The following is a 25,959-nucleotide window of genomic DNA, read 5'->3' on the forward strand; positions in this document are numbered from 1 at the left end:
TGCACGGCTTGTTTTTTTCCACACCGTCTCGGCAGGCGCGGGGAAACCCTGTTCGTAAAAATGGCGTTATCGCGTTTGTGACCGCCGGGTTGTTAGGCATATAAATCGTGAAGAGTTTTATTTTTCAGTTGATTTTTTTTATATATCTAGAAACGAAGCTCGTATTTCTGACAGCTGCTGTGTACCAAGAAAATTTCATAGCGAACATTTTTTTTCCTGCGTTTCCTGTTGTGAGTTTTCAAACTGAGAAAACGAAGGAATTTCATTGAAGATATTCAAGATATTCATTCACTTTAACTCTTTATAATGAGTAAAAAGATATTTTGAAAACACCATCCTGGATTGTAGCCGATTTGTTTTGATATTTTGATCTTCTGTGTTAATCGTAAACAGTAAGTACATTTGTTCAATTATTTAGTGTGTGAACGATTGTGCTGTTTGTGCATGCACATAGACGTGTATGCGGTTTAACCGGGTGGTGTGATTCTTACCCTTGCTTCGTCATCCGTGACGGGCGGTTTGTAACCGGTAATAGTTACGCCATGTGTGACAAGTAACTGTCTCTTTGTCACATTATTAAATGTATCTATTTATGGTTTATAAATATATCTAGATCTAATTCTTTGTGCAGTTTATAAAACTCGCCTTATCGGTCCCTGGGACGGAAGTAACTTTTAGATCTAGAAATCTAGATCTCGTTCTGTAAGTGAAACGTGACACAAATTGCGTTTTGGGGCCTTCCATAAAGGACTTCCTGGCGTTTATAAAAGAAAAGTAATTAGATCTCTAAATCCAGATCTATTAAAACAGATCTAGCAGTTAGATCTTTGACGGTTTCATTAACTGTCTTTTTTTATATGAATGATAATTTTTAAAGTATCTAATAAAAAAACAAACTCAATTAATATAGAAATAGTTTTTTTTAAACTAAAATCTTTTAGTTTATAGCATTTTAAAAATAGGACGGGGGGTGGTCTTGACAATCATGAAAAGATATTGACATTTGTTCAAGGACGATCCAACTAGATGGTACAATGGGTAACTGCACTAAGCATAAGATAACAATACTAACGACCCAGCTTCTATTTTCTTATGGGTCTATTGTCGGATGAGGCTCGTTTGCTGGGAACAGCAACCCGTCTAGAAAACTCCGAAATCAAACAGGAGTGCCGCCCCTTAGTGGATAAGATTACAAACGCTGGATTGTCTGCGACACGACTGATTCCAGTCCATACAGGTTACGTCCTGTTCCTTGGGTCCATCAGCTGGGTGGAGAGGGGGTAGTCTGATACACGGGCAACAACTGAATCTTCTTATCTTACTGTCCAGGCTTTGTAGTGCACAGTCATCCAATGGCCTATTAGACTATGGCGCATTTTTATATGTCGGACATGGGTAGTACCACCCTTATATTTATTTGACCCATTAGACACAATTAACGAGGTCGTATTCTATACAGTCTATAATTAAAGAGTAGAATTCCGACGATCAAGCACGCTTTCCAGCCCCGGATCTGAACCTGGTACTTTCAGGGGTAGCAGTCGTGTGCCCTACCACTCAGCCACGCCGTTCTTTAATATCTCGCCGATACACTTGCTACATCCTCATCTTATAATGTGATATAAACACCACTTCACATGAAACATATATCGTCAGGGCTGCCACTGTCTTCATTTCAGCCGGTTGCTATGGCAACATCGCTACAAACACACCACCTCTTCTATTAATTTTTTTTTCTTTAATGAAGAAAAAAAAACTGTTTACAAATGAACACTGACATGACTAGTAATTAGACGGTCAGGTGTTGTGGAGTGGGTCGCTCATCACGTTTTTCTCCCCAGCTGTTTGTTCGCTTCACGTGTTCGTCTAATGAGGTAGGAAGTGAAATTTTGACATAACCGTACTGAGAGGGTGGGATTTCCGCCTCTCATTAAGGTTAGGTGGCGTTGGTTGAATGGTAGAGCATACGACTGCTAAATAGAAAGTCTCGAGTTCGAATCTGGGTTTAAGTTTATATAACGTCATTGAGTCTATCCAGCTCTGATGGGTACTTGATTCACTTTAGGGAAAGTAAAGTTGGATAGGCGTAGTGCTGGGTATACTATCCCTTCATATGCCGAGGTCACAAAAACTACTTCACTTGCCCCATAGACCGTCAAGTTTGGAAGGGGAACTTTACTTTTTAACCTCGATAAGTATAACCGTTAATGATCGGAGGTGGGGGGGGGGGGGGTCAAAACATAAGAAACGCCCATCCTCATGGAGTCAGCAGGTTGGCGATAACTGACGCGCCGGGAACACAATGACGCAGCTGTTTGAGTCTAGGTTGATTGTCGATGTACCGTGTGTATTTTCAGATCGCTTTCTTGTTTTTTTTCTGATGTGGTCACACTCCATTGACTTTCTCATGTGGCCATTCCAGTACCTTATTTGAGCACTCGCCAGTACCTAAAGTGGTCACACCCCAATGTTTACCTCATGTGTTTACACTCCAATATTTACCTCATGTGTTTACACTCCAATATTTACCTCATGTGTTTACACTCCAATATTTACCTCATGTGCTCACACTCCAATATTTACCTCATGTGTTCACACTCCAATATTTACCTCATGTGTTCACACTCCAATATTTACCTCATGTGTTCACACTCCAATATTTACCTCATGTGTTCACACTCCAATATTTACCTCATGTGGTCACACTCCACTACCTCATGTGGTCACACTCCAATATTTACCTCATGTGGTCACACTCCAATATTTACCTCATGTGTTCACACTCCAATATTTACATCATGTGGTCACACTCCAATATTTACCTCATGTGTTCACACTCCAATATTTACCTCATGTAGCCACACTCCAATCTTCACCTCACATGGTCACACTCCACTACCTCATGTGGTCACACTCCACTACCTCATGTGGTCACACTCCACTACCTCATGTGGTCACACTCCAATATTTACCTCACGTGGTCACACTCCACTACCTCATGTGGTCACACTCCACTACCTCATGTGGTCACACTCCAATATTTACCTCATGTGTTCACACTCCAGTATTTACCTCACGTGGTCACACTCCAATATTTACCTCATGTGGTCACACTCCAATGTTTACCTCATGTGTTCACACTCCAATATTTACATCATGTGGTCACACTCCAATATTTACCTCATGTGTTCACACTCCAATATTTACCTCATGTAGCCACACTCCAATCTTCACCTCACATGGTCACACTCCACTACCTCATGTGGTCACACTCCACTACCTCATGTGGTCACACTCCACTACCTCATGTGGTCACACTCCAATATTTACCTCACGTGGTCACACTCCACTACCTCATGTGGTCACACTCCACTACCTCATGTGGTCACACTCCACTACCTCATGTGGTCACACTCCACTACCTCATGTAGCCACACTCCAATGTTCATCTCACATGGTCACACTCCACTACCTCATGTGGTCACACTCCACTACCTCATGTGGTCACACTCCACTACCTCATGTGGTCACACTCCAATATTTACCTCATGTGGTCACACTCCAATATTTACCTCATGTAGCCACACTCCAATCTTCACCTCACATGGTCACACTCCACTACCTCATGTGGTCACACTCCACTACCTCATGTGGTCACACTCCACTACCTCACGTGGTCACACTCCAATATTTACCTCACGTGGTCACACTCCAATGTTTACCTCACGTGGTCACACTCCAATATTTACCTCATGTGTTCACACTCCAATATTTACCTCATGTGTTCATACTCCAATATTTACCTCATGTGGTCACACTCCAATATTTACCTCATGTGTTCACACTCCAATATTTACCTCATGTGTTCATACTCCAATATTTACCTCATGTGGTCACACTCCAATATTTACCTCATGTGTTCACACTCCAATATTTACATCATGTGTTCACACTCCAATATTTACATCATGTGGTCACACTCCAATATTTACCTCATGTGTTCACACTCCAATATTTACCTCACGTGTTCACACTCCAATATTTACCTCATGTGTTCACACTCCAATATTTACATCATGTGTTCACACTCCAATATTTACCTCATGTGTTCACACTCCAATATTTACCTCATGTGGTCACACTCCAGTATTTACCTCACGTGGTCACACTCCAGTGCCTACCAACTTACCTGTAGCGGTTCCCGTGCCAACGGCAGGCGCTAATTGTGACCACAGCTACAAATTTCCCGGGAAATTAACTCTGAAAATCCGTAACATAATTCCTCAGCGCCATTGAAGCGCGATAATTTTTTTAAGGTGAAAAAAAAATATCTGGAAGTTATGCTGCAGAGGCTTGATAGTGGTTTCCAGGTATTTTAGTGGGAGTACAGGTAGGAACATACCTGAGGTCGTGGGAAAACAATAGGGAAGGTTTGTGAAATCTATTGACTGCTCGATTTAACTGATTGATTTTTTTTATTGCGTACGTTGTTGATATAGAGTTAAGGGGATTGTTTTTACCATCTTTGTGAGTTAATCTTTGTGGATGTAATGGTTTGGTTGTTAACCCTTTAGTACTTGGTGGCTTAGTCTTTAAACCTTTGTGGATCTGATGGTTTGGTTGTTAACCCTTTAGTGCCTGGGGGCTTAGTATTTAACCCTTGTGGATTGATGGGTTGGTTGCTATTCCTAGAAGGTCTGGCGCTTTAGTTGTTAACCCTTTAGGACCTGATGGATGGTTTAATCTTTAACCCTGGGTGAACTGATTGTTTAGTTGTTAACCCTTTAGGACCAGATGGATGGTTTAGTCTTTAACTTTCGGTGAACTGATGGTTTAGTTGTTAAACCTTTAGGACCTGGCAGCTTAGTCTTTAACCCTTGTGATACTGAAGGTTTGATTGTTAACCCTCGAAGGTCTGCTGGATTGGCTGTTAATTCTTGTAGACTTGGTGGTTAGCCCATCTCTTCAAGGGCTGGTTAGTTTACCCCTAAATATGATGGATAGCTCAATTAACCCTTTAAAGTCGGATATTCAGTTTGTTAACCATTACTTCTTTGTATTAAAGGATAAATAACAGGAGCACATCCTGATTATACCGGTATTTTCTACCGGTTCGGCTCCCTACCGACCGACCGTGAAATAGTTAGGCTAACCCTTCAGTGACTGATATTTTCGCTCCTGTTTTATAAACATGTCAGCTCTACATTCCTACAGTGTTACCTGTGTGTTAATACACGCACCGGAGGAACGAGTACTCGAACATACTCACCTGTGAACTAAATACTTACGTGGGCGGAAGGGAAGCAACTACGAAGGACGCATGAAGGGAAGCAACTGCGAAGGACGAAGTTTTCCCTGTTTGTTTATCTGCGTGTGTTGGGACAAAAAACGTGAGGGGTAAGAGAGTACCCGGGTTAATTGGTCTACTGTGGGTACGTGTGTGCTATTTTTAGCCCAGACTTAAAGCTGCACTCGTCAGCTCTTTGGAACCGCGTGCCAATTACCGTTTCGTAATTAGCGCTCTCGATTCACGAACTAATTTCGCCGCCTTCCCCCCTACTTTAAAGGATGGAACGACTGACAAGCATTCTTTATTTATATGCTTCCGTTGTTGTGTTTTTTTTTTGTTTTTTTTTCAATCAATAGCTGTCTCTAAACAAACAAAATACGATTTTTTATCATATAGCTTTTCAGTTTTAAATTTTTAAGGTAGAATATTTTTTGTCAGTTTTGTTGATATAATCGTGAGTCTTAAAAATTAACTCCGCCAAAATTCAATCCTGTAATTAAAACATCAACTCTCTAATTAAAAATTCACTCGAACAGGCCTGTAACTTAAAATTCAATGCTGTAAGCATTTTTTTAAATTGAAAATTGCCAGTCAACATTAAAAAGGCGTTTATGTTAAATTATTTTTATTTATTTATTTATAAAATACATCGTAAACTCCTTAAATTCTAGTTCTAACCCAAAAGTCTACAAGTTCAGATCCTGGACTTAAGTTCGTATACCGTCCCCGAGTCCACCCAGCTCTAATGAGTACCTGACTCACGTTAGAGAAAGGTAAGGCGGCTGGGCAAAGAACTAACCACATCATGTCTTTCTCTACCCATCTCACTGAAATTAATGTATTTATTTAAATTACGCCATACGCCGATGTTCTTAAAAGGAAAACACCATATTGTAAAGTTAAAATGTTATAAATAATGCGTATTTATCCATATTAAAGCAATAAAAACTAGTGCCTCGAATAAAATTTTAATATGTGAGTGTTATATGGTCTGACATTAAGTTAATTATACCCTCGACCTTAAAACAATGCCGTTTTATTCGTTTGATCATTAGCCGAGTTCTTCATGGGGGACGATATTGATTGTTGGAGGGGAGTTGTTGTTGTGTATGTCGTGTGTGGTGGATGGTGCTTGACATTTGACTGAGAGACATCAGTTACATCATAGGAGGTTCATACTCTCGAGATAGCTGTAGGGTTCATTCATGACATCACATTCTGAGGATAACTTTGGTCAAGTCGATTGTTGGTTGGATTGTAAGAGCGTTTGGATGCGGGATCGAATACAGTTTGTTCTAACTTTTTTAAAAATTATTGGTTTTAAATGAATATCAGTTTGTAAAGAAATTAAAATAATCTTTTAAAAAAATGACAGATTATATCCTATAATTGATATTTGATAGGCACAGTACCAACGCTATGTAAATTAAGCTTCAACCTGACATATTACTTGTTGGTGTTGTCATTTTGGAAGTGAATACATACACATGTACCCATTGTATTACCCAATACCAATTGCTATGTAATGAAGCGGTCTTAAGTAATGATCGGCTAAAATTGTGCGTATATAATACGAGCAAATATTGCCTGAAATCACTATACATAAATGCTTACAATATGAATATGTGCAAATATTAACTGAAATGATACCTCACGATTACTTGTTAATATTAACTGAAATGATATTACATAATTATGTGCAAATATCAACTGAAATGGGACTACACGAATACGTGAAAATATTAATGGGATAACACGATTACGTGCAAATATTGCCTGAAAGCTCACGTCCATGAATGCGTGTAAATATTGACTGAAATGGTACGTAAATGAATACGTCACTCTTCCATAATAATCAATCGGACGTCGTAATCGCATGTGATCTACACGCTCTAAAAAAGTTGATCGATTCCAATTAGTGATTGATTTCTCAGTCAACTGTTCCACCTTTAGAACTGAACATTAAAAAAAAAATTAATGCATAAGCAAACAGAAAATACTTTTTGTAGGAAGGTTCACATTTCTTGTTAGCGATTACTCAATGATAATACGTATTGTCAAACCCCGAGTGTTTGACTGCGGCCTTTTATCACTAGGATCCAACTCAAAGATATTTGAGCTGGGTTTGGACCTGATTAGCGCTGAATCAAACACAACAAAGTGAGCTCTACGTAGTACACTTTAATACTGTTGTTTATACTTTTTTTTTTTACAATTTCTGTTTGAACGGGCACATAGCAATGTAGACATAGAGTATTATTTACATGCCAAAGGTAAAAATAGGTAACATAACAAACTTCCATTAAAGACAACAGTCCACAGCCAGACAATAACAGAGCCCGCTATTTCTAACGGCATCAAATCGCCTCGCCTATCGTACATCGGGGTCAGAAGTGTAACCACTTTGTCCAGTTGGCTTCACCAAAATATCCCTGACCGAGCACTCGTATCCGGTTCACGTTTGACGTAGGCGGGCGTGAACTCTGACCCCGATAGCCACAAACTGACCTCCCAAACAAAACAACTATACACTATTGTATAGTACCGGACTAGTGATATTTAATTTAGACGATAATAATACGCTTTGTGGTTTCCTTTGAGTATGGAATACAATGTAAACATGTTTGAAGTGGGTGGGGTAGGGGGTTGAAAGGTAAGGTAGGGGATCGTTTTTATAAGATAATTAATTCAACACGGCTTAATGAAATGTGCATTTCAAATCAAAGATCAAATGCACTGATTATCACTGTATGACTGACTAATGATTAAACACGACTCACAAGATAGTTGAGGTTGCGATGTTTTACGTAATACAAATTTCCGCATGTCGCGGTAGGCTTCGTCATGCCTGATTTGATCCTGTAATTTACAATGCTGTCTTTTCGTTTGTTCGAGGGGGTCATCCATATATGATGTCACTCCCCTGTGGGGGGGGGGGGGGGGGGGGGGGAGAGCGGGTGATGTTTGTTGGAATATTCTAGTGACCGGGATGTAGAGGGATGGGGGAGGTGTTGAAAAATAGCAAATTGCGCGTCTTCATTGAAAGATGACATCTTAAGATTCGAACTGAACACGTTAAACGTCAACGCCACTTACGTAACACGCCTACCGTTTCTTTACCTGATTACAGTATTGCCTTGTTGGCGTTTATCTTTAGAAAAAAAAACGCAAGATAAAAACCCTTTACCAGGCTAGTGGATTATAACATGTGACCTTATGTTTACGTCGAAATTTAAAGCCCAGATAAATACCAAGTTAGAGTTGTGGATGCTCTCCCTTCATCATTGAAGATTTTATTTATTCTGTATCTAAACAAACACTAACTATTATTTTGTGAACATTGTTTTGATAACTGATAGACAGCTATACTGCTAAAAGTCTCGAGTTCGAATCCGGGTTCAAATCAGTAGAATGTTCCTTAGTCCATTCAGGTCTAATGGGTACCTAACTCATGTTAGGGAAACAAAAGCCGCTGGGCATAAAGCTGACCACATTATCCTCTTGTATTGAAACTGACGAAGTTTACTTCATTTGCCCCATGTGTCTTAGGCACAAACGGGAAAAGATGATGCTGGCAGTGGCGTAGCGAGGTCGGGTGTCACCCGGTGCGGCACTTAATGGTGTCACCCCCCACAGGCGTAGCGACCCTTCCCGGGGACAAACTTTCAAATTTTCGATTTGCACCCCCCCCCCTCAAGTTTTCGATTTGCACCCCCCCTTCAAGTTTTTCTCTATATATTTTGTTATTTTTTGCCTTGGTGTCACCCCCCTAATTAGTGTCACCCGGTGCGGCCCACACCCCCCTCGCTACGCCCCTGGATGCTGGTATACATATCTCGCATATTTTAATATTTAAAGTCAATAGTAGGTATACTTCAGACCTTGGCCTATACCTAGCTAGCTAAGAAGACACGAGAAACTGGGAAGGGGTCAGAGATAGAGAAGAAAAAAAAACGATTGTGTAATGTCTGCAGATAACGTGCTCGTGTCTGATTGGTTGATGAGTGGTGGCGTGTTCGCGGGGTTAATCAGCGTCTTTTGAATTAATTACCTCTCAGCTGTTTTGTGTGTGTTAATGTGTGTGTTAGTGTGTGTGTGTGTGCGGGCTTTAAAAAGAAACGCGTGATTATCATTACGACCGTGTGACCTACTTAACGACAAACGTCTTGTGGTTTTTGTTTTCGGTAACTGATCCCTAGGGTTGGACTAGCATCAGACGTTAGGCTAGTGTTAGGATTAGATTATACTAGACAACCCATCATCATTTGGACAACTGTGGGTTTGGGGGGGGGGGGGTCATCACGTGTTAGGAGTAGATTATACTAGACCACCCATCATCCTTTGGACAACTGTGGGTTTCGGGGGTCATCCATAAATGACAATCATCACGTGTTAGGATTAGATTATATAAAGTGTGAACAGCTGTTAAGTTCAGGATTAAATTCAGGGTCGAAGTAAAAAAAAAAAAATTATTGAAAGATACATCTTTAGACCATGCGTTCAATTCAGCAGATGAAGTAGAATCCGTATCTTTCTTGTCAGCACTATGCACAGCCACATTTACTTTCCCCAATGTTAGTCAGGTACCCATCAGAGCTGGGTGAACTCAGGGATGTCTTCCATTTATACATCCAAACTGAGATCCAAACCTGAGACCTTCTTCATTCGAAGTAACGTTTTTATAAATATCACTAGCTTCACCCATAGACCCACCTCTCTCCATGACCTTCCACCCCTCTCTCGAATACACCCCTTCCTTATTAAAACCCCTAAATCACTGAAACCACCTATACAGTAACACCTTTCAAACAAACAAAAATAATCACCAAACCACACTATCAGATAACCATGACCTTGACCCACCCTCACCACCCCTTAACCAAATTTCATTCACCAGACACATCGATCTCGTCAATACATTTTCGCACCTGTCACGTGCTACACTCTAGCCGTGAAGCTGATTATGATTACCACCTCCATAACGCAATAATTACATCACTAATGATCGCACTTGCACGACACTGCTCCGCCATTAACCAGGGGCGACAACTACCACTGAAGCATAATCACTCGCGCACAGAGAACGAAAAAAAACGAGGAAAAAAAATCTCACACAAAAGCCCATTAGATAATAAGTTTTATTGATTGCTTTCATTTCGATTTCTATTGGCGGGTATAAATAGGACAAATATGATTTCAGGTTGGCAAACATAACATGGGTTTAGTGGTGGCGTTGTGGTCTGTTGACAGTGTTGTTCTGTGTGGATGTGTGTAGAGGCTTAGCTAACATTTGGACGCTGTCTGCGTTTTTACGACAGTCCCTTGAGGTGGTAACTGGTGGGGATGGGGATTGGGATTCGTCACATTCGATATGCATCCATATATATATATATATATATATATATATATATATATATATATATATATATATATATATATATATATATATATATATATATATATATATATATATATATATATATATATATATATACATATATAATTTGCCGCATACGTTAGCACCTAATGTCTCCCTCCCTTTGTTACAATTGTATAGTTTATTCTTATAGAAGCACCACATTTAGGTATTAAGTTATTTTTATATTAAAAGATTTAAAACGAATGTAACATCACATTTCTTACCCTGTCCCTACTGATCTTTACACCTGTACATCCACATCCACCTTTTTAGCTAATTAATACTAATTAATATTAGATCTAGATATGTTCGCAATTTTTTAAATAACCTTTATAATCGATATTGATAAGCCCATCTTCCCGAAAGTCTTCCTTCCCCCTTTTCTCAATAAAAAACAAGGCATGATAAATAAATTAGGCAAGGAAATGTAACCGAGTCGTACACATATTTTTTTTTTTTTGATGGGATTTTGTGTTTTTCCTTTAACATAAATTTACCCAAGTTTGTCGCAAGTCTTTCGTTAGAGCTTAAACTCCCTACACTTAAAGATATACATTTATAAAAAAAAATGTCGTATTGTAAAATTGCGACTCACACCCCTCCCACCCCCAACCATTTCACATCTTTGTAATATCTCATCATTTGGTTAAAGTTTTCAAACCCTGATGGCCAGAACCCCCCCCCCCCCCTCACCCCCCAGTCCCACACCCTCTCCCCACCACACCCCCCAACACTCTCACCTCGCCCCACCCCCAACACTCTCTCCTCGCCCCACCCCCCCAACACTCTCACCTCACCTCGCCCTACCCCCCTACACTCTCAACTATCACCTCGCCCCACCCCCAACACTCTCTCCTCGACCCACCCCAACACTCTCACCTCACCTCACCTCGCCCCATCCCCCAACACTCCCACCTCACCTCATCTCGCCCCATTCCCCCCAACACTTTTTATTCGCCCCACCCCCTGACCAGGTAAGTCATCGATTCTTACCTGGATGTCTCGCCGTATGTAAGCAATCGGTTGTTTTATATATTTTTTGTAACCTTTAGATCCAGATGTCACGTGAGAAGATGACGTAGTTTGCAGGGGACACAATCGACGTGTCTCTATTGTGTGGGGCTGTGTCTGTTTGGTGTATCGATGTGTCCTCGTGTGTGTGTCGTCGTGTGGATTGTGTCGCTGTGTCCATTGTGGGTTGATGTATACTCGCACACTACAACCGCACAAATGTGCGGACCTCACACCGCGCAGATACGAGACATATGTGCACAAATACCGTTTTAACTTGCTTCAATGTGCAGACAGCGCCCAAATGTGCAGACACCAACCACATGTGCAGACATGACCAAAATGTGCAGCAGACATGGCCAAAATGTGATGATATCACCAAAATGTGCAGACACCACCCCAAATGAGCAGACACCACCAAAATGTGCAGACACCACCAAAATGTGCAGACACCACCCCAAATGTGCAGACACCACCAAAATGTGTAGACACCATCCCAAATGTGCAGACACCACCAAAATGTGCAGACACCACCAAAATGTGCAGACACCACCAAAATGTGCAGACACCACCCCAAATGTGCAGACACCACCCCAAATGTGCAGACACCACCAAAATGTGCAGACACCACCAAAATGTGCAGACACCACATAAATGTGCAGACACCACCAAAATGTAAAAATGTGCAGACACTGCAAAAATGTGCAGACACTGCAAAAATGTGCAGACACCACCAAAATGTGCAGACACCACCCAAATGTGCAGAAACCACCAAAATGAGCAGAAACCACCAAAATGATTAGAAACCACCAAAATGTGCAGACACCACCAAAATGTGCAGACACTGCAAAAATGTGCAGACACTGCAAAAATGTGCAGACACTGCAAAAATGTGCAGACACTGCAAAAATGTACAGACACTGCAAAAATGTGCAGACACTGCAAAAATGTGCAGACACTGCAAAAATGTGCAGACACCACCAAAATGTGCAGACACCACCAAAATGTGCAGACACCACCAAAATGTGCAGACACCACCAAAATGTGCAGACACCACCAAAATGTGCAGACACCACCAAAATGTGCAGACACCACCAAAATGTGCAGATAACACCAAAATGAGCAGACACCGCTAAATGTGCAGACACCACCTAAATGTGCAGACACCACCTAAATGTGCAGACACCACCAAAATGTGCAGAAACCACCAAAATGTGCAGACACCAAAATGTGCATACATCCCATAATTTGCAAAGGCCGGTCACTGAATGACGTGCAAGAGGCTTATTGTCTTGCCACATCAAAGGGACTCTACTCTCTTGGTTCAGGGGAACAAAGGGACTTTACTCTCTGATTTCCCTGCTTAATCCTATTGTAAAGCTGTCATTCTCTGTGATTTACACCGCTGATTTTCGTTCAGGCGATCACGTTTTAACGAAATACTTGATTTACGTTACAGATCTACCGTAGCTAAAAGGGAAACAGTCTTTTAATTAAATCAAAAACGAAAGTTTGAGCAAATCGCTGTAAAACGTATTGAAACTCTTGTAAAGTGTGGTTGTCAACAGACTACGAACCCAAGGACAAGGGCGTTTACTCTGCGTCTAACAAGGGCTCGGTAACGTCCCCTTTTTCGCTGCAGTGTGAGAAAGCTCAAAGCGAAACAAGCTGTAATGTTTATTTTATCACTTTCGGTCCATTGAACCATTCCCATTTAGACAACTGGTTAGTTCGGTAGGCCCAATATACGCATTTTTTAACTAGCAACTTGCGCACCATAATGTGCAGTTTTTGATTCAGACCGATTATATCTACACATTTTACTTAGGGTCACTTTTATGTTCTCAGATTAAAAACTCGATTTTACAAAATATGGTACATTTATTCTGTTGAAATACTAAAAAATGGGAGAAATAAAAATCACAAAATGATTTAAAAAAATTTTCTGAACCGATCAGCTATTTTGCTGTTACTATTAAAGTCAAAGAAAAATATGTTTATTTTCTTATTGTTAGTAGTTTTTAAATGCTTGTGATTGTGAACGTACTCTTTCTAAAAGCTAGAATCTACTTGTCTTTTATTTCCATCTTTGATATATTTGTAAATTTCAAACACTTTGTATACAACATTCCGCTTTAAATTGCATGCGTACGTAGGTTAACCGTTATTATTTGAAATTTGAAAAATAAAAATTCAAAGAGTTTGATCAGAACGAGGCTTTGCTGTTAACTATAATTACATTTAATTGCACAATCAGCGTTCAAACACACACTAGTGTTTAGCTCGTGTCGTCTGGGTCACATTATTATAAACAACATGGATTTACCTGGGGAAAAAAACCATCAAAATTTCCTGATTGTGGCATTGATTTTGAAGTTCAACGACAAAATGTTTAGTTTTAAATTAGATTAGGTTATGTTAGTACTTGGAACAAATGTTCAAGGAACAGAGAAACAATGCGTCTCGGAACAGGGAACAGTGTGCCTAGAAATATCGAATATGGAACATGTTAATCATACATGTTAATTATTTATTGAATGGTATTATCTCAAGTCAAGACTAATCACAACTTTTACAGGTTTGACAAAAATGTATTACACTGACTAGATCACAGCTTTGACAAAGAATAATATCGATACGTTTGCGACTTAAAGGCAAATAACAACTTACTAGGTAATTTGAGTTAAACGCGTTGTCTTTTGAGTAATTTTCTCTAACAGGCTATCAATATGAGCGGCGTACTAGCTTTGCTGGTATCGCAGGAAACGATACCTCAGCCACAATACTTACTATGACCGAATCGATACGAGCATTAAATACAATCGATTATAGGGAAAGTACAGAAAAAATAACATGTCAACTTATGTTATAGTGTCGATTTGTGATAAACACATCTAGGTTCTTATCGATTAGCGGTAGGCTATCATTCATATAGTTCACGCTTACATTCATTAGGGGACGCTTACATTCATATAGTTCACGCTTACATTCATATGGGGACTCGCTTACATTCATATAGTTCACGCTTACATTCAAATGGGGACGCTTACATTCATATGGTCCTTGCTTACATATGTATAGTGCACGCTTACATTCATATGGTGCACGCTTACATTCATATGGTGTACGCTTACATTCATATGGTCCTCGCTTACATTTATATGGTTCACGCTTACATTCATATGGTCCTCGCTTACATTTATATGGTTCACGCTTACATTCATATGGTCCTCGCTTACATTTATATGGTTCACGCTTACATCTATATGATTATCGCTTACATTCATATGGTGCACGCTTACATTTATACGGATCCGAACTCAAACTCTCGGGGTAGCAGTCGAACCCTCTACCATTCGATCACCCATTATAGGAATGCATGCTTTTTTTTTAATCGACGAGGTCCCACAATCTGACAAATGTCGCAAATGTCATGTTATATACCATATGTCATTTACACATTTACACACCATGTGTCATTGACACACAAGTGTCAATACACGGCAGTAGAGCCCTTTACAACCCATGACCTCATTTTCATTCTATTTCCACCAACAACAAAAAACCGAGAGTATAATAATAAAACCGAAAGTGGTTTTCCGAGAACCGAACAAAGCGAGGTGTACTCGGTTCAAACCAATCCCGAGTGGGCCTGCGGCGTAGCGCGCCAATTTCCGCAAGAGACGCCGTCCTCGGCTGCTATTTTCCCGTCTGCCACGTGTAAGGGGATGCGCCAGATTTACGCGCGTGTTGCTGCGCCGGCTGGGCCACTCATCATCACCACACTTTGTTTACAAACAGTGCACCGGTGTTTACGGACCGGGAAAGTGCGTTGGGGGATCATCGTGAGCATTTTCTTGAGGATTTTCTTGAGGATTTTCTTGAGGATTTTACACGGGAACGTGGACTTGATTCATTTACACTCGACTTGATTTTGAATATCAGCAGTGAGTGGTTTAGAAAGTACAGTAGGTTTAGTCGTTCCACACTGTGGCTCATAGTTTGCCCGTGCATGCTGTAAGTGGCACGCGCGGGGTGTTTTTACAATTCTTTATATATATATATATATATATATATATATATATATATATATATACAATCTTTATTTATTTATTTTTATGCCAATACATGGAAAATATAATACTACTTTATGTGTGACAGTTTTCGATTTGCTGTGCATGGATGGGTTTATTGTAACCCCACCAGTTTAACGCCACTGCCAACGTCACCGCATGCAATAGTAACTAACCCTTTTATCAAAGATTCAATTTTGATCATAGTTGTAAGTTAAAACCTTTGCACTTTCCCGTACCCTTTTTTAACCTAAACTGAAACTTAATCCGATAACCCTATTACAAGTCCTATATCAATATACAACACTATCCCATAGCCTTTCCTAACCTTAACTGAAACTATAACCGATAGTCCTATTGCAAGTCCTTCATTAATATACAAAACTATCCCTTACCCTTTCCTAACCTAAACTATAACCGATAGTCCTATTATAAAACAAGTCCTACATCAATACATACCATCTATGACACGGGTTCCCAACCTGGGGGTCGCGACCCCCCAGGGGGTCGCGAAGGTCTTTCTGGGGGGTCGCCAACTGGTATACTAAACCTTAGTAATTTGAAACAAAACAAATATTTAGAAGAATTTTTGAAATTCGGCTTCATTAACATCACTGGAAATGTAATAGAGAAGAAACAAAGCGCACTGTACAAAGTTGTTCTCAGTCACGAATCTATAAAATCTTCAAAACTAAAACGCCATTTGAGACGTGTCATTCGGAACACACCGAAAAATGTATGGAGTTCTTTCGTCGGTAAGAAGCTAGTTGCAAACGTCAGAGACTTGATCGAACAGGAAGTTTTCACCAGCATTAGTGCAAGCATCAAATGAAGTCGCGATAGAAAATGCCAAGCAAAAAAAAAAAAAAAACAATAGGAGAAAATCTCATCAAACGCTGTATGTACGTAAATGTTAAATAACACATTTTTATTGAAATTAAGCTTTCACCATTGTTTGCTTTTCAAGTTGATAAATCATCAGACTTGAGTTCGTGTTCGCAGTTGCTGGTCTGTGTCTATATGCATGCGGATGATAGCAATGAAGAGTGAATAGAGAAAATAAATACCCTTTTTGAAACTTGATGATTAAAATGGGGTTGTACGGATGGTGCGCTATCTATGTTTAGCTCAAAATCGGGCTTTCAGAAAACAGAAAAGATTTAGCTCCCTAACCACTGCCCTAACCAATCGATATTAAGAGTCCATTGCTAGTATAAGTCGTAAATTATATAAAATATGGAGCCTTCAAAGAACTGAGCAAAAACATTAATATAGATCACGAGGTTCTGCTCTTCTACACTACAGTACGTTGGCTGTCAAACGAAATGTTGTAAATTGTGATTTTTAGATTGAAATCTGAAATCGAATTGTTCTTTGAAGTGCAAAGGAAACAAGACTTTTTGGTATACTTAAAACGACATAGAGTGGTTGGAGAGAGTATCATACCTAGCAGATGTGTTCGAACATCAAAATAAGCTTAACCTGAAGCTTCAAGGAAAATGAACGAATATTATAACTTTCCATGATAATCTCGGGGCATTTTTATCAAAGCTGCAAAATCGGTAAAGAAAATAAATCTTGGAAATATTGTAAATTTGAGAAACTCTGCTGTGTGGTAGATGAATCTGATTGTGAGATAATTAAAATTTTGAAAGAAGCAATTTCTGGGCATCTTGAATCTCTTGAAAACGAACTGCATCGCTATTTCTCTGAGCTGAAAAAAGAAGAATCTGCTTTTACGCATTACCCATTCTCTACTTCCCTTGATGTTGCCAGCATTCCTGATGAATTACAAGATGAGTTCTTTGATTTGCAGAATGATTCCGCGTAAGATGAAAAACTGCACACACAATTTTGGTGTAGTATTCACCATTCATACCCAAACGTAAAATTGATTGACTTTTCAAGAATATATTTTCAACACTATTCTTCGATTAAAAACAAAATTAAGATAATTATAATGACATAGTTTGGCGTTAACAAATTTTTTAAAAATTAAAAACTTAACCACGAAGGTTTAGTGAATAGTATGCAATTTTACTCATGCTATTAAAATAGTTATCAAGAGTAGTTCATATTGAAAGTCTACTAGAAAATCTTATTTTAGTGCTTATTAATTTCCATACTAATTTCGGCTTTTTAATTCTATGGGGGTCGCGGGTCACTTACCTTTTATAAAAGGGGGTCGCCACTCGAAAAAGGTTGGGAACCACTGATCTATGACAAGTAAATCATGGACAACATCTAATAATAGAGTAGCATCGATGTAGCCATTTATCACTATTTTATCAAACCAATACATATAAATTAACACAAGTGATACTGTTAAAATAAATTCCTAGTAACGTACTCGTTTTTTTTTTTTGTATTTTCCACAACTCGTGTACTCGATATTTTCGTTTTCTATCGAATCGATTGAGCACTGAAAAAAAAAAATCCAAATTTTTAAAATCCGTTTTTTCTGTTTGAATTCGTGTTTTAATCGGCCTAACGGGTAGTCCTACCTATTAAGCGGCTGTCATTAGTAGTAGAAAATGAAATCTAACCTCTAAAATATTTTTTTCAACCCCGTCTTGGGCTCCAATTATTATAAAATCCTGTAAATTCTATCTGTAAAACCCAATCTCTAAAATCTATTTTCAAAACCTGCTTGTGTCAATGTGTCAGACACGTACCAAGCGCCCGAGAACTGCGCATGTGATGAGACTATCTATTGCGAAACCTAACAACAGTAATCAGTCAGCTCAGTCATAATCAATTAACATACTCATAACCAATTAACACGGTCTTAATCAATTAACGAGCACAAAAGCACCACGACGAACGAGTGACTAAACATGCTCACTGTGAAGTGAATTCAACATGTTTCGACATGCCCCTAGACAATCAGTGTTTCTTTCATTTTTTTTCTCCTGTGGATGGGGTTCGGGGGGGGGGGGGGGGGGGGCACTTGATATTTTCGGTGGAGACGGGGGGCTGTGGTCTAAATTTTCCGGGGGGGGGGGGCGGACACAAGTAAAAGTATATATATAAATTCGTTCGAGGAGAAATGGGGAGGGGGGGGGGGGGGTCGAAGAGATGCCTGAAAAAAAATTAGTATAAAATGTTCTTCCTTAACCAAAATCACAAATGGACAAGGAATTGTATACTGTTGGCTAATCCAAGAATGAATTACACATTTACATACAACTGACATATTCAAGAGTGAACACGGATTTATTTTACTGCTGAAAAGTATTATGCGTGTAATAGGTTTACTAATTTTAAGCTTGAAGTCTTTTAGATCGTATTCCAGTCAGGAAAAAAAAAAACACACGCACCGGGCCTTTAACTGCTATTAATTATGGACAATCTTAATTAGCACTAAAATAGCACCGTTTTGCCCTCTTGATTGTGATGTTAACGATAGTTTATTTTAAGGTCGGGATAATTTATTTTAGGGTCACAGTACATTGTTGAAGTGTAGGGATCATTTCTTTTAGTGCCTGGAGTTTATTTTAGGGTCACGATACATTGTTGAAGTGTATGGACAATTTCTTTTAGTACCTGGAGTTTATTTTCGGGTCGGGAAATTTCGATTTGGCTTCTAGATTTTTTTTACCTATCATGGTGATCAGTCGAACTGTCCGTTAATTTAATTAGACATTTTCGCTTCACTTCATTTTGTAAACTGTATCGTTGTATATTTTAACAACGCATACTGTTTTTACAGCTATTTTTCTGTTTAACTTTGTTTTTAATTGTATATTTTACTCTCCTTTATTTTTTTCTTTCTTGGCATTGTTTATGTGTTCGTTTTACTATTTTCTTTGTCCTGTGGTTAAGTTCATTTTTTGCTCATTATTTCCCTTTACAATATATATATTTATTTCTAGCGCAAGTAAACATGTTTTTAACTTCATTTTGTTCTTCTTATGTTTACACCTTTACTAACCCCCCCCCCCCTTCATGCGTCACACATCGTCACAAAAAATACTCCCCCCCCAGGAGCTGGGTCGACTCAGGCACATTCTACGGACACGAACCCCTGATTACCACTCGCATGATCTACCATCCGACCACCCCCTTACTTACTATCCACATACAGTATCTTAAACCACTTCCCGGTACCCTATTCACCGAGAAGGTACCGAGTGTGTAAACGTTACAGACGAGTCGTGTCATGTCAAGCTGATCTGACATGATCTGTCAATGCCGGAATAGAATACATTATCCCACAGCCGTCACGCGATTCGTGGCAACACAAACATATGGCGCGTACTGGCCAAAAGTGCCCGTGGCATTTATTAGTAGATTGTTGTTGTTACTGGCACTTCGCTCTGTTGTGATGACGTGTTGAGTTAATTATGTGTGGACGTGTTGAACGTTCACTGAGAGTAATTTTCGTAATGAGATGTTTTTAGTTAGGCCTTGCACAGTTAAATTTATAGTTAAGTTAGACGCACTTAATTCTGTTGCACTCTTTGGGGATCCATTACATTCAGTTGCTGACCCCTCTCCGTTATTTCATAATATCCGACCCTCGTAGCCCAATAATATATGACCCCTATGATATCTAAACCCCCTTGACCCCATAACATCAGACCCCCCCCCCCCATCCACACACACACAAGATAAATGTCCCTTAATATACGGCCTTAATGAAACCGAAATCGCAAGATCATTGGTAAGAAACTTTAACAAGGAAACACTTGCCTAGACCCCTAGTTTGTGAACCTCGAGTAACTAGGATCATTAGTAGGAGCCCTAAGACATGAGACCCCGACCTGTGAGACCCATGAGGGTTTATTTAGCCAGTCCACTGACCTACTATTATATCAATATATCAACCCACACATGTAACACATTGTTTTCATTCGGACGCAAACAAGGATTTTATAAAACATTTACTTTTGACAAGTTTTGTACAATAGGCGTGTGAAATACAAATCCTTGTTTGGGTTCGAGTGGTACTACAGCCGTGTTTGATAGCGATGGTACACGTTGATATGATGTCACACGTTGATATGGTGACACATGGTGGTACGGTGGCACATGGTGGTAGGATGACACATGGTGGTAGGGTGACACATGGTGGTACAGGGACACATGGTGGTACGGTGACACATGGTGGTAGGGTGACACATGGTGGTAGGGTGACATATGGTAGGGTGACACATGGTGGTACGGTGACACATGGTGGTAGGGTGACACATGGTGGTAGGGTGACACATGGTTAGGGTGACATATGGTGGTAGGGTGACACATGGTGGTACGGTGACACATTGTGGTAGGGTGACACATGGTGGTACGGTGATACATGGTGCTACGGTTTTGCTACGATGAACTATGTCGAAACGACTGTGTATATTTATATGGTGAAACATGTACTGTAGTATACCTTGATACGATGTTATACATGCCGAAACGACTGTATATTGATATTGTGAAACACGTACTGTAGTGCTCCTTGATATGATGTTACATGTTGATGCTGAAAAACGTGTTGAGAGAGTAGTTCATGCCAGCCCAACTTAAACACGCAGTTGTATAAATTTAGACTAGCTGCTTATTTACAAATATGTTTTGAGCATTCCACTCTGCAAAACATTAGCGAGGGGGTGGTTCTAATTCTAATATATCAATTACCGTTCAAAAAGCACTTTCCCTATCTACACGTCACTGCTCCATCACAGACTCATTCCCCGACCCCCTCATTACACCTCACGCCATACGAGCCTCCCACCCCCCACCTCCCTCCTCCCACTTTCAAGTTCTATGGCCAAGTGCATGCCGCTAAACAAAACACAGTCATGTACTTTAGTGAGTACACTTAACCGCACTAGAAACAACGTTAGTCAAACTGACAGAAATACACAAACACTTCTGTTTCCTAAATATATATATATATATATATATAGATATATATATTTCTGACAGAAATACACAAACACTTCTGTTTCCTATATATATATATATATATATATATATATATATATATATATATATATATATATATATATATATATATATATATATATATATATATATATATATATATATATATATAGATATAGATATATATATATATATATATATATATATATATATATATATATATATATATATATATATATATAGATATATATATATATATATATATAGATATATATATATATTTCTCAGATTGTTCTAAGACTATTTTTATCTTTCGTTTAAATAGTAAAGACAAGTTTAGTTTAAATCCGCCAAGGTACAATACAAAATAATTGTGGGCATAACTTTTACCTATATTAAAAAACTATTCGATTTCTCATAGTGCTTGATAAAACAATCATATACTGCAATGAGCTTTTATGGGGAGCAATGTATGAATATATCTTTGCATATCTTTTGCATATACATTTATAATTTTGTGTACGTGCGTGAGCTAAATTCGCGAACTGGGTCAAGGCTACACGCCAGCCCTTGTTATTCATTCTGAAACAATTAAGGCTCAGCCTTGACAGCACTTGATGATGTACATTCATCTTTCTCATCCTGGGAATTATTATTAAATATTCGTTGGAAGCCCATAAATAATGAACTTAACATGTAGCCACGGACAGTGGATTAACTAATAAAATAACGATATATATATATATATATATATATATATATATATATATATATATATATATATATATATATATATATATATATATATATATATATATTGAGCTGTGTGAGAAGGAGAATGTATGCATGGATTTGATACTTAAAGCTTGTCAAAAATAAGGTCAAGGTTGAGGGGTCAGGGTTGAGTTAAATTGGTGTTTCGTGCAGAAGTTGCGGCACTGTTTTAATATTTAATGCTCTGTTCATCTGACATGACAGAACTCAAGAGTGAGCGGGGTTAGGAGGGATGGAGTGCATGTTTTCGTTATGAGGATGTGTTAGGATGTCGGGAGTGTGGGGGTAGGAAGTTATGTGAAGTAGAAAAATATTCTTTAATGTTTAAGCAAAAGAATGATAACATATTTTAATGCACTTTGACATTTTAGGAAAAGGGGAAGGGAGCAAACTCGGAATGCCATTTTAGGCTTAGTTCTGAGTTGTTGCGAAGACTCTAAAATTTAGAGGGGGGGGGGTATAAAAATAACCCTGATACAATTGCGAAACAGCTGTTATATGCCCACCTCCTTTGTGTTTGTGGGATTTTAAAAATAAAATAAATTGGTATTGTGTTTGTTAATGCCTTGAAAGAATTTCATACTTGTTGAACCGGTTAGGTTAGGCCGAAATCAATAACCTTTAAAATTCAACCCCAACAACCCAAACTCTACCTCAAAGACATTAAGCCTAGATTAAAGCTAAAGCCAAAAATAGTCACATCTTTGTACCGGTAACAGTTTTTAATCTTTGCATAAAACATGTCTAATTCTTGAATGATTCCGGTGCAAAAATGGACTTATGTCTCAAAATTGTTTTTTTTTCCATTTATTTTCAAGTATCCAATCTAAAAATAATTTAAAACAATTATATTCTGTTACGTTATTTATTCCTCATACTCTTACATTTTGATTTGATAGGGAACTAAAATATATGCTATTTTAAAAAGTATCTATTTTTCTTTATCCTGGTATTCAAATAGTTTAAATTGATTAAAATGAGTTATTTTAAACATTTAAACCATTAGCTAACCGATCTGTTTTTTTTTCTTCCATAGATCGACCACTCGACTCTATGTTATCGCTAGCAGTCAACACCAACTTTCGTGGGCCAATGAAATCTGTATCAGATTCTCAATCAGAGGCGGTTACTTTCATGGGGCTGTTGCGTAAAAACGAAGAGACCCTTGTCGAAAGGACTAAGTCTTTGGTGAAACGCGACAAGGCGTTCATCCAGGAGATGTTTACCTCCCTTGTTGGGGAGTGGACGCCCATGCACGCCTGCACCCTTCGGGGCGCCCGGAAGTTAGTCAAAGTCGCGCTGAAAGCGGGCGTTGATCCTAATATAGAAATGGGAATGCCCGATGGATTACCCGGGAGGTGTTCGCCTTTACACCTGGCAGCGTACAGGGGTGACGTTAGTATCCTGCAGCTGCTGCTTCAGCACGGCGCCAACATCGAGAAGCGCGACAGCACCAACCACACGCCCCTGCACTACGCCGTACTCCGGCGGAACACACTGGCCGCGAGGAAGCTTTTAAAACACGGCGCCGACGCCTCCGAGCTGACGCTGGAGGAGCGGATGTTCTACAGAGACGACATCGACAACCGCGGCAACGGGATGCTGTGCGTGCCCGTCAAGGCCACGCCCAAGGTGACGAAAAACGGCACCCCGTCGGGGTCGACGTCGAAGAGTAAACCTACCTCCAGCTTATCGTAACACCGGTTGTATCCAAAACTTTTGTTGAACTTTGGAGGGAAAAGAAAGACATTCCTTAGACAATCGTGCATTCGTCCAGAAGTTAAACTTCATTAACGTACATCGTATTTTCATCAAATTATCTCATCATAACGCATACTTCGTATAATTGTACCATAAACAATTTCGCAAATGACAAAAAAAAACGGTTATTATTCTAACAAAAACTTGGATTTTACACTGAAAACTAAAAGGAACGAACGGCGTAACTTAACTTACAAGCGCCTCGGGGTGACCTACTTTACCGCTCGCTGCCATTACTTGTGACAAGTTTATTCACGAGAACTCTCAATTGTGCCTCGTTTTGTATATTTGTATGACAATAAAGTGCTAACCGGGGCTTTCCGCCCCCCTCGTACATCAACACACCCTAGTTACGCCTTTTGGGTTTAATATTTTTAAAATGCTTATTTTACTTCACGATCAACTGTTTATGTCGTTCCTCCCCTCCCCACATCATTTTCATCGAGCAAGTCTACAGACTACTGAGGTTGTTTCACAACATCTTTTGACGCGCACATGAACAGAAACAACAGAACCCTAGTGTAAACTACACCTCAACCCGACACCCCACACGAACAGATCAAGAAGCCTACCCACAAATCTACTTCTCCAGGAATCGAGTGTGTACAAGCTATCAATTTACCCAGCAATTAAATATGTAAGAGTCTACACGGTTTCTATAAACTAGTCGCTTAGAGACGTACATACAGCTTCACTTTAAAGCGGTCAACATTGTTTTATTCAACAACCATACGAAAATATTGACTTTCATTTTTTCTGATACATGTATATCATAATGTTATACTAAATTCATTTCAACTTATCTCGGTGCTACACTACAGTGTAATAACCTACTTTTTCCCTTAAAAAAAAAACAACAAAAACCGTATATACTATATAGGTACTAGTTTTAGACCCGTAATGTAGACGGCTCAAAGTATTATTCTATGAATCACATTGTTAACTAAAAAAGAAAGATATACTACAATTTCCATTACCTGTGATTATGTTTAGACGTTAATCTCTTGGCACAGTTCAGTCAATTCAAATAGAATAAACATTGAGAGATACTTTAATTGGAATTGAACAAAGAAAGTAAACAATTCATCTAAGACATGACTAGGCACTTGTAGGGCAGTTTGATCGATAGATCATTATGAATAAGAAGGTTGTTTCCATTTAGTTTAAGTTTATTTTTTTATGAGGAGTTTTTTTTTCTATAAACAAACTCAATTCGGTATTACAAAGCTATACGTGAATTTAAACGATAAATAAAGAGCACACATTATAAACACGTTGTTATCACGCATAATATTTTCATTACGTTTTTTGTGACCATATTTTGTAAATATAAATCTATAAAAGTTTTTTTTTTTCTATTTCACCTTATACAACAAGCAAATTGTGATAAAATGGATGCACCCTTTGTTTAAACTTTGAACCGACAATGGCCTTGTCCTTGAACTATGCTATGACCCTTAAAACTTGAATGTTTGTGATCATGAAAGGGGATGTTAGAGATGTTTTTCCTGTTTACAGATGTACTACGTTTCAATGACTGTTTATATGTTGAATGGTTTGCGGCATGAGACTCATGAAATAAATTTAGATCTAATTATTTTCCTACACCTTATGATTGAGAGCTTGTTCCTGAACATTTGTAAAATTGCTTCAAAATTTTGTTTATGTATTAATTTATTTTACAGTTTAGAATACCAGAATTACAATTGTATGAAATATATAACAGACTATATATATATATATATATATATATA

At 38.9% G+C, this 25,959-nt stretch overlaps 1 protein-coding gene across 2 annotated transcripts; it reads left to right on the plus strand.

Moving 5' to 3' along the window:
- Positions 1–25,959, plus strand: LOC131929540 (ankyrin repeat and protein kinase domain-containing protein 1). 2 transcript variants are annotated; one of them, XM_059285792.1, is made up of 2 exons: positions 1–392; positions 23,481–25,959. In XM_059285792.1, exon 2 carries the CDS (start codon positions 23,498–23,500, stop codon positions 24,140–24,142), a length of 645 nt encoding a protein of 214 aa, XP_059141775.1. In that variant the 5' UTR covers positions 1–392; positions 23,481–23,497; the 3' UTR covers positions 24,143–25,959. The 2 variants fall into 2 exon arrangements, with proteins under 2 accessions (XP_059141775.1, XP_059141777.1); XM_059285794.1 differs by lacking the exon at positions 1–392 and adding an exon at positions 15,582–15,667.

Source organism: Physella acuta, unplaced genomic scaffold (assembly GCF_028476545.2).
Source record: "Physella acuta isolate Inbredline_101_S28 unplaced genomic scaffold, ASM2847654v3 ptg001646l, whole genome shotgun sequence".
Lineage (NCBI taxonomy): Eukaryota > Metazoa > Mollusca > Gastropoda > Physidae > Physella > Physella acuta.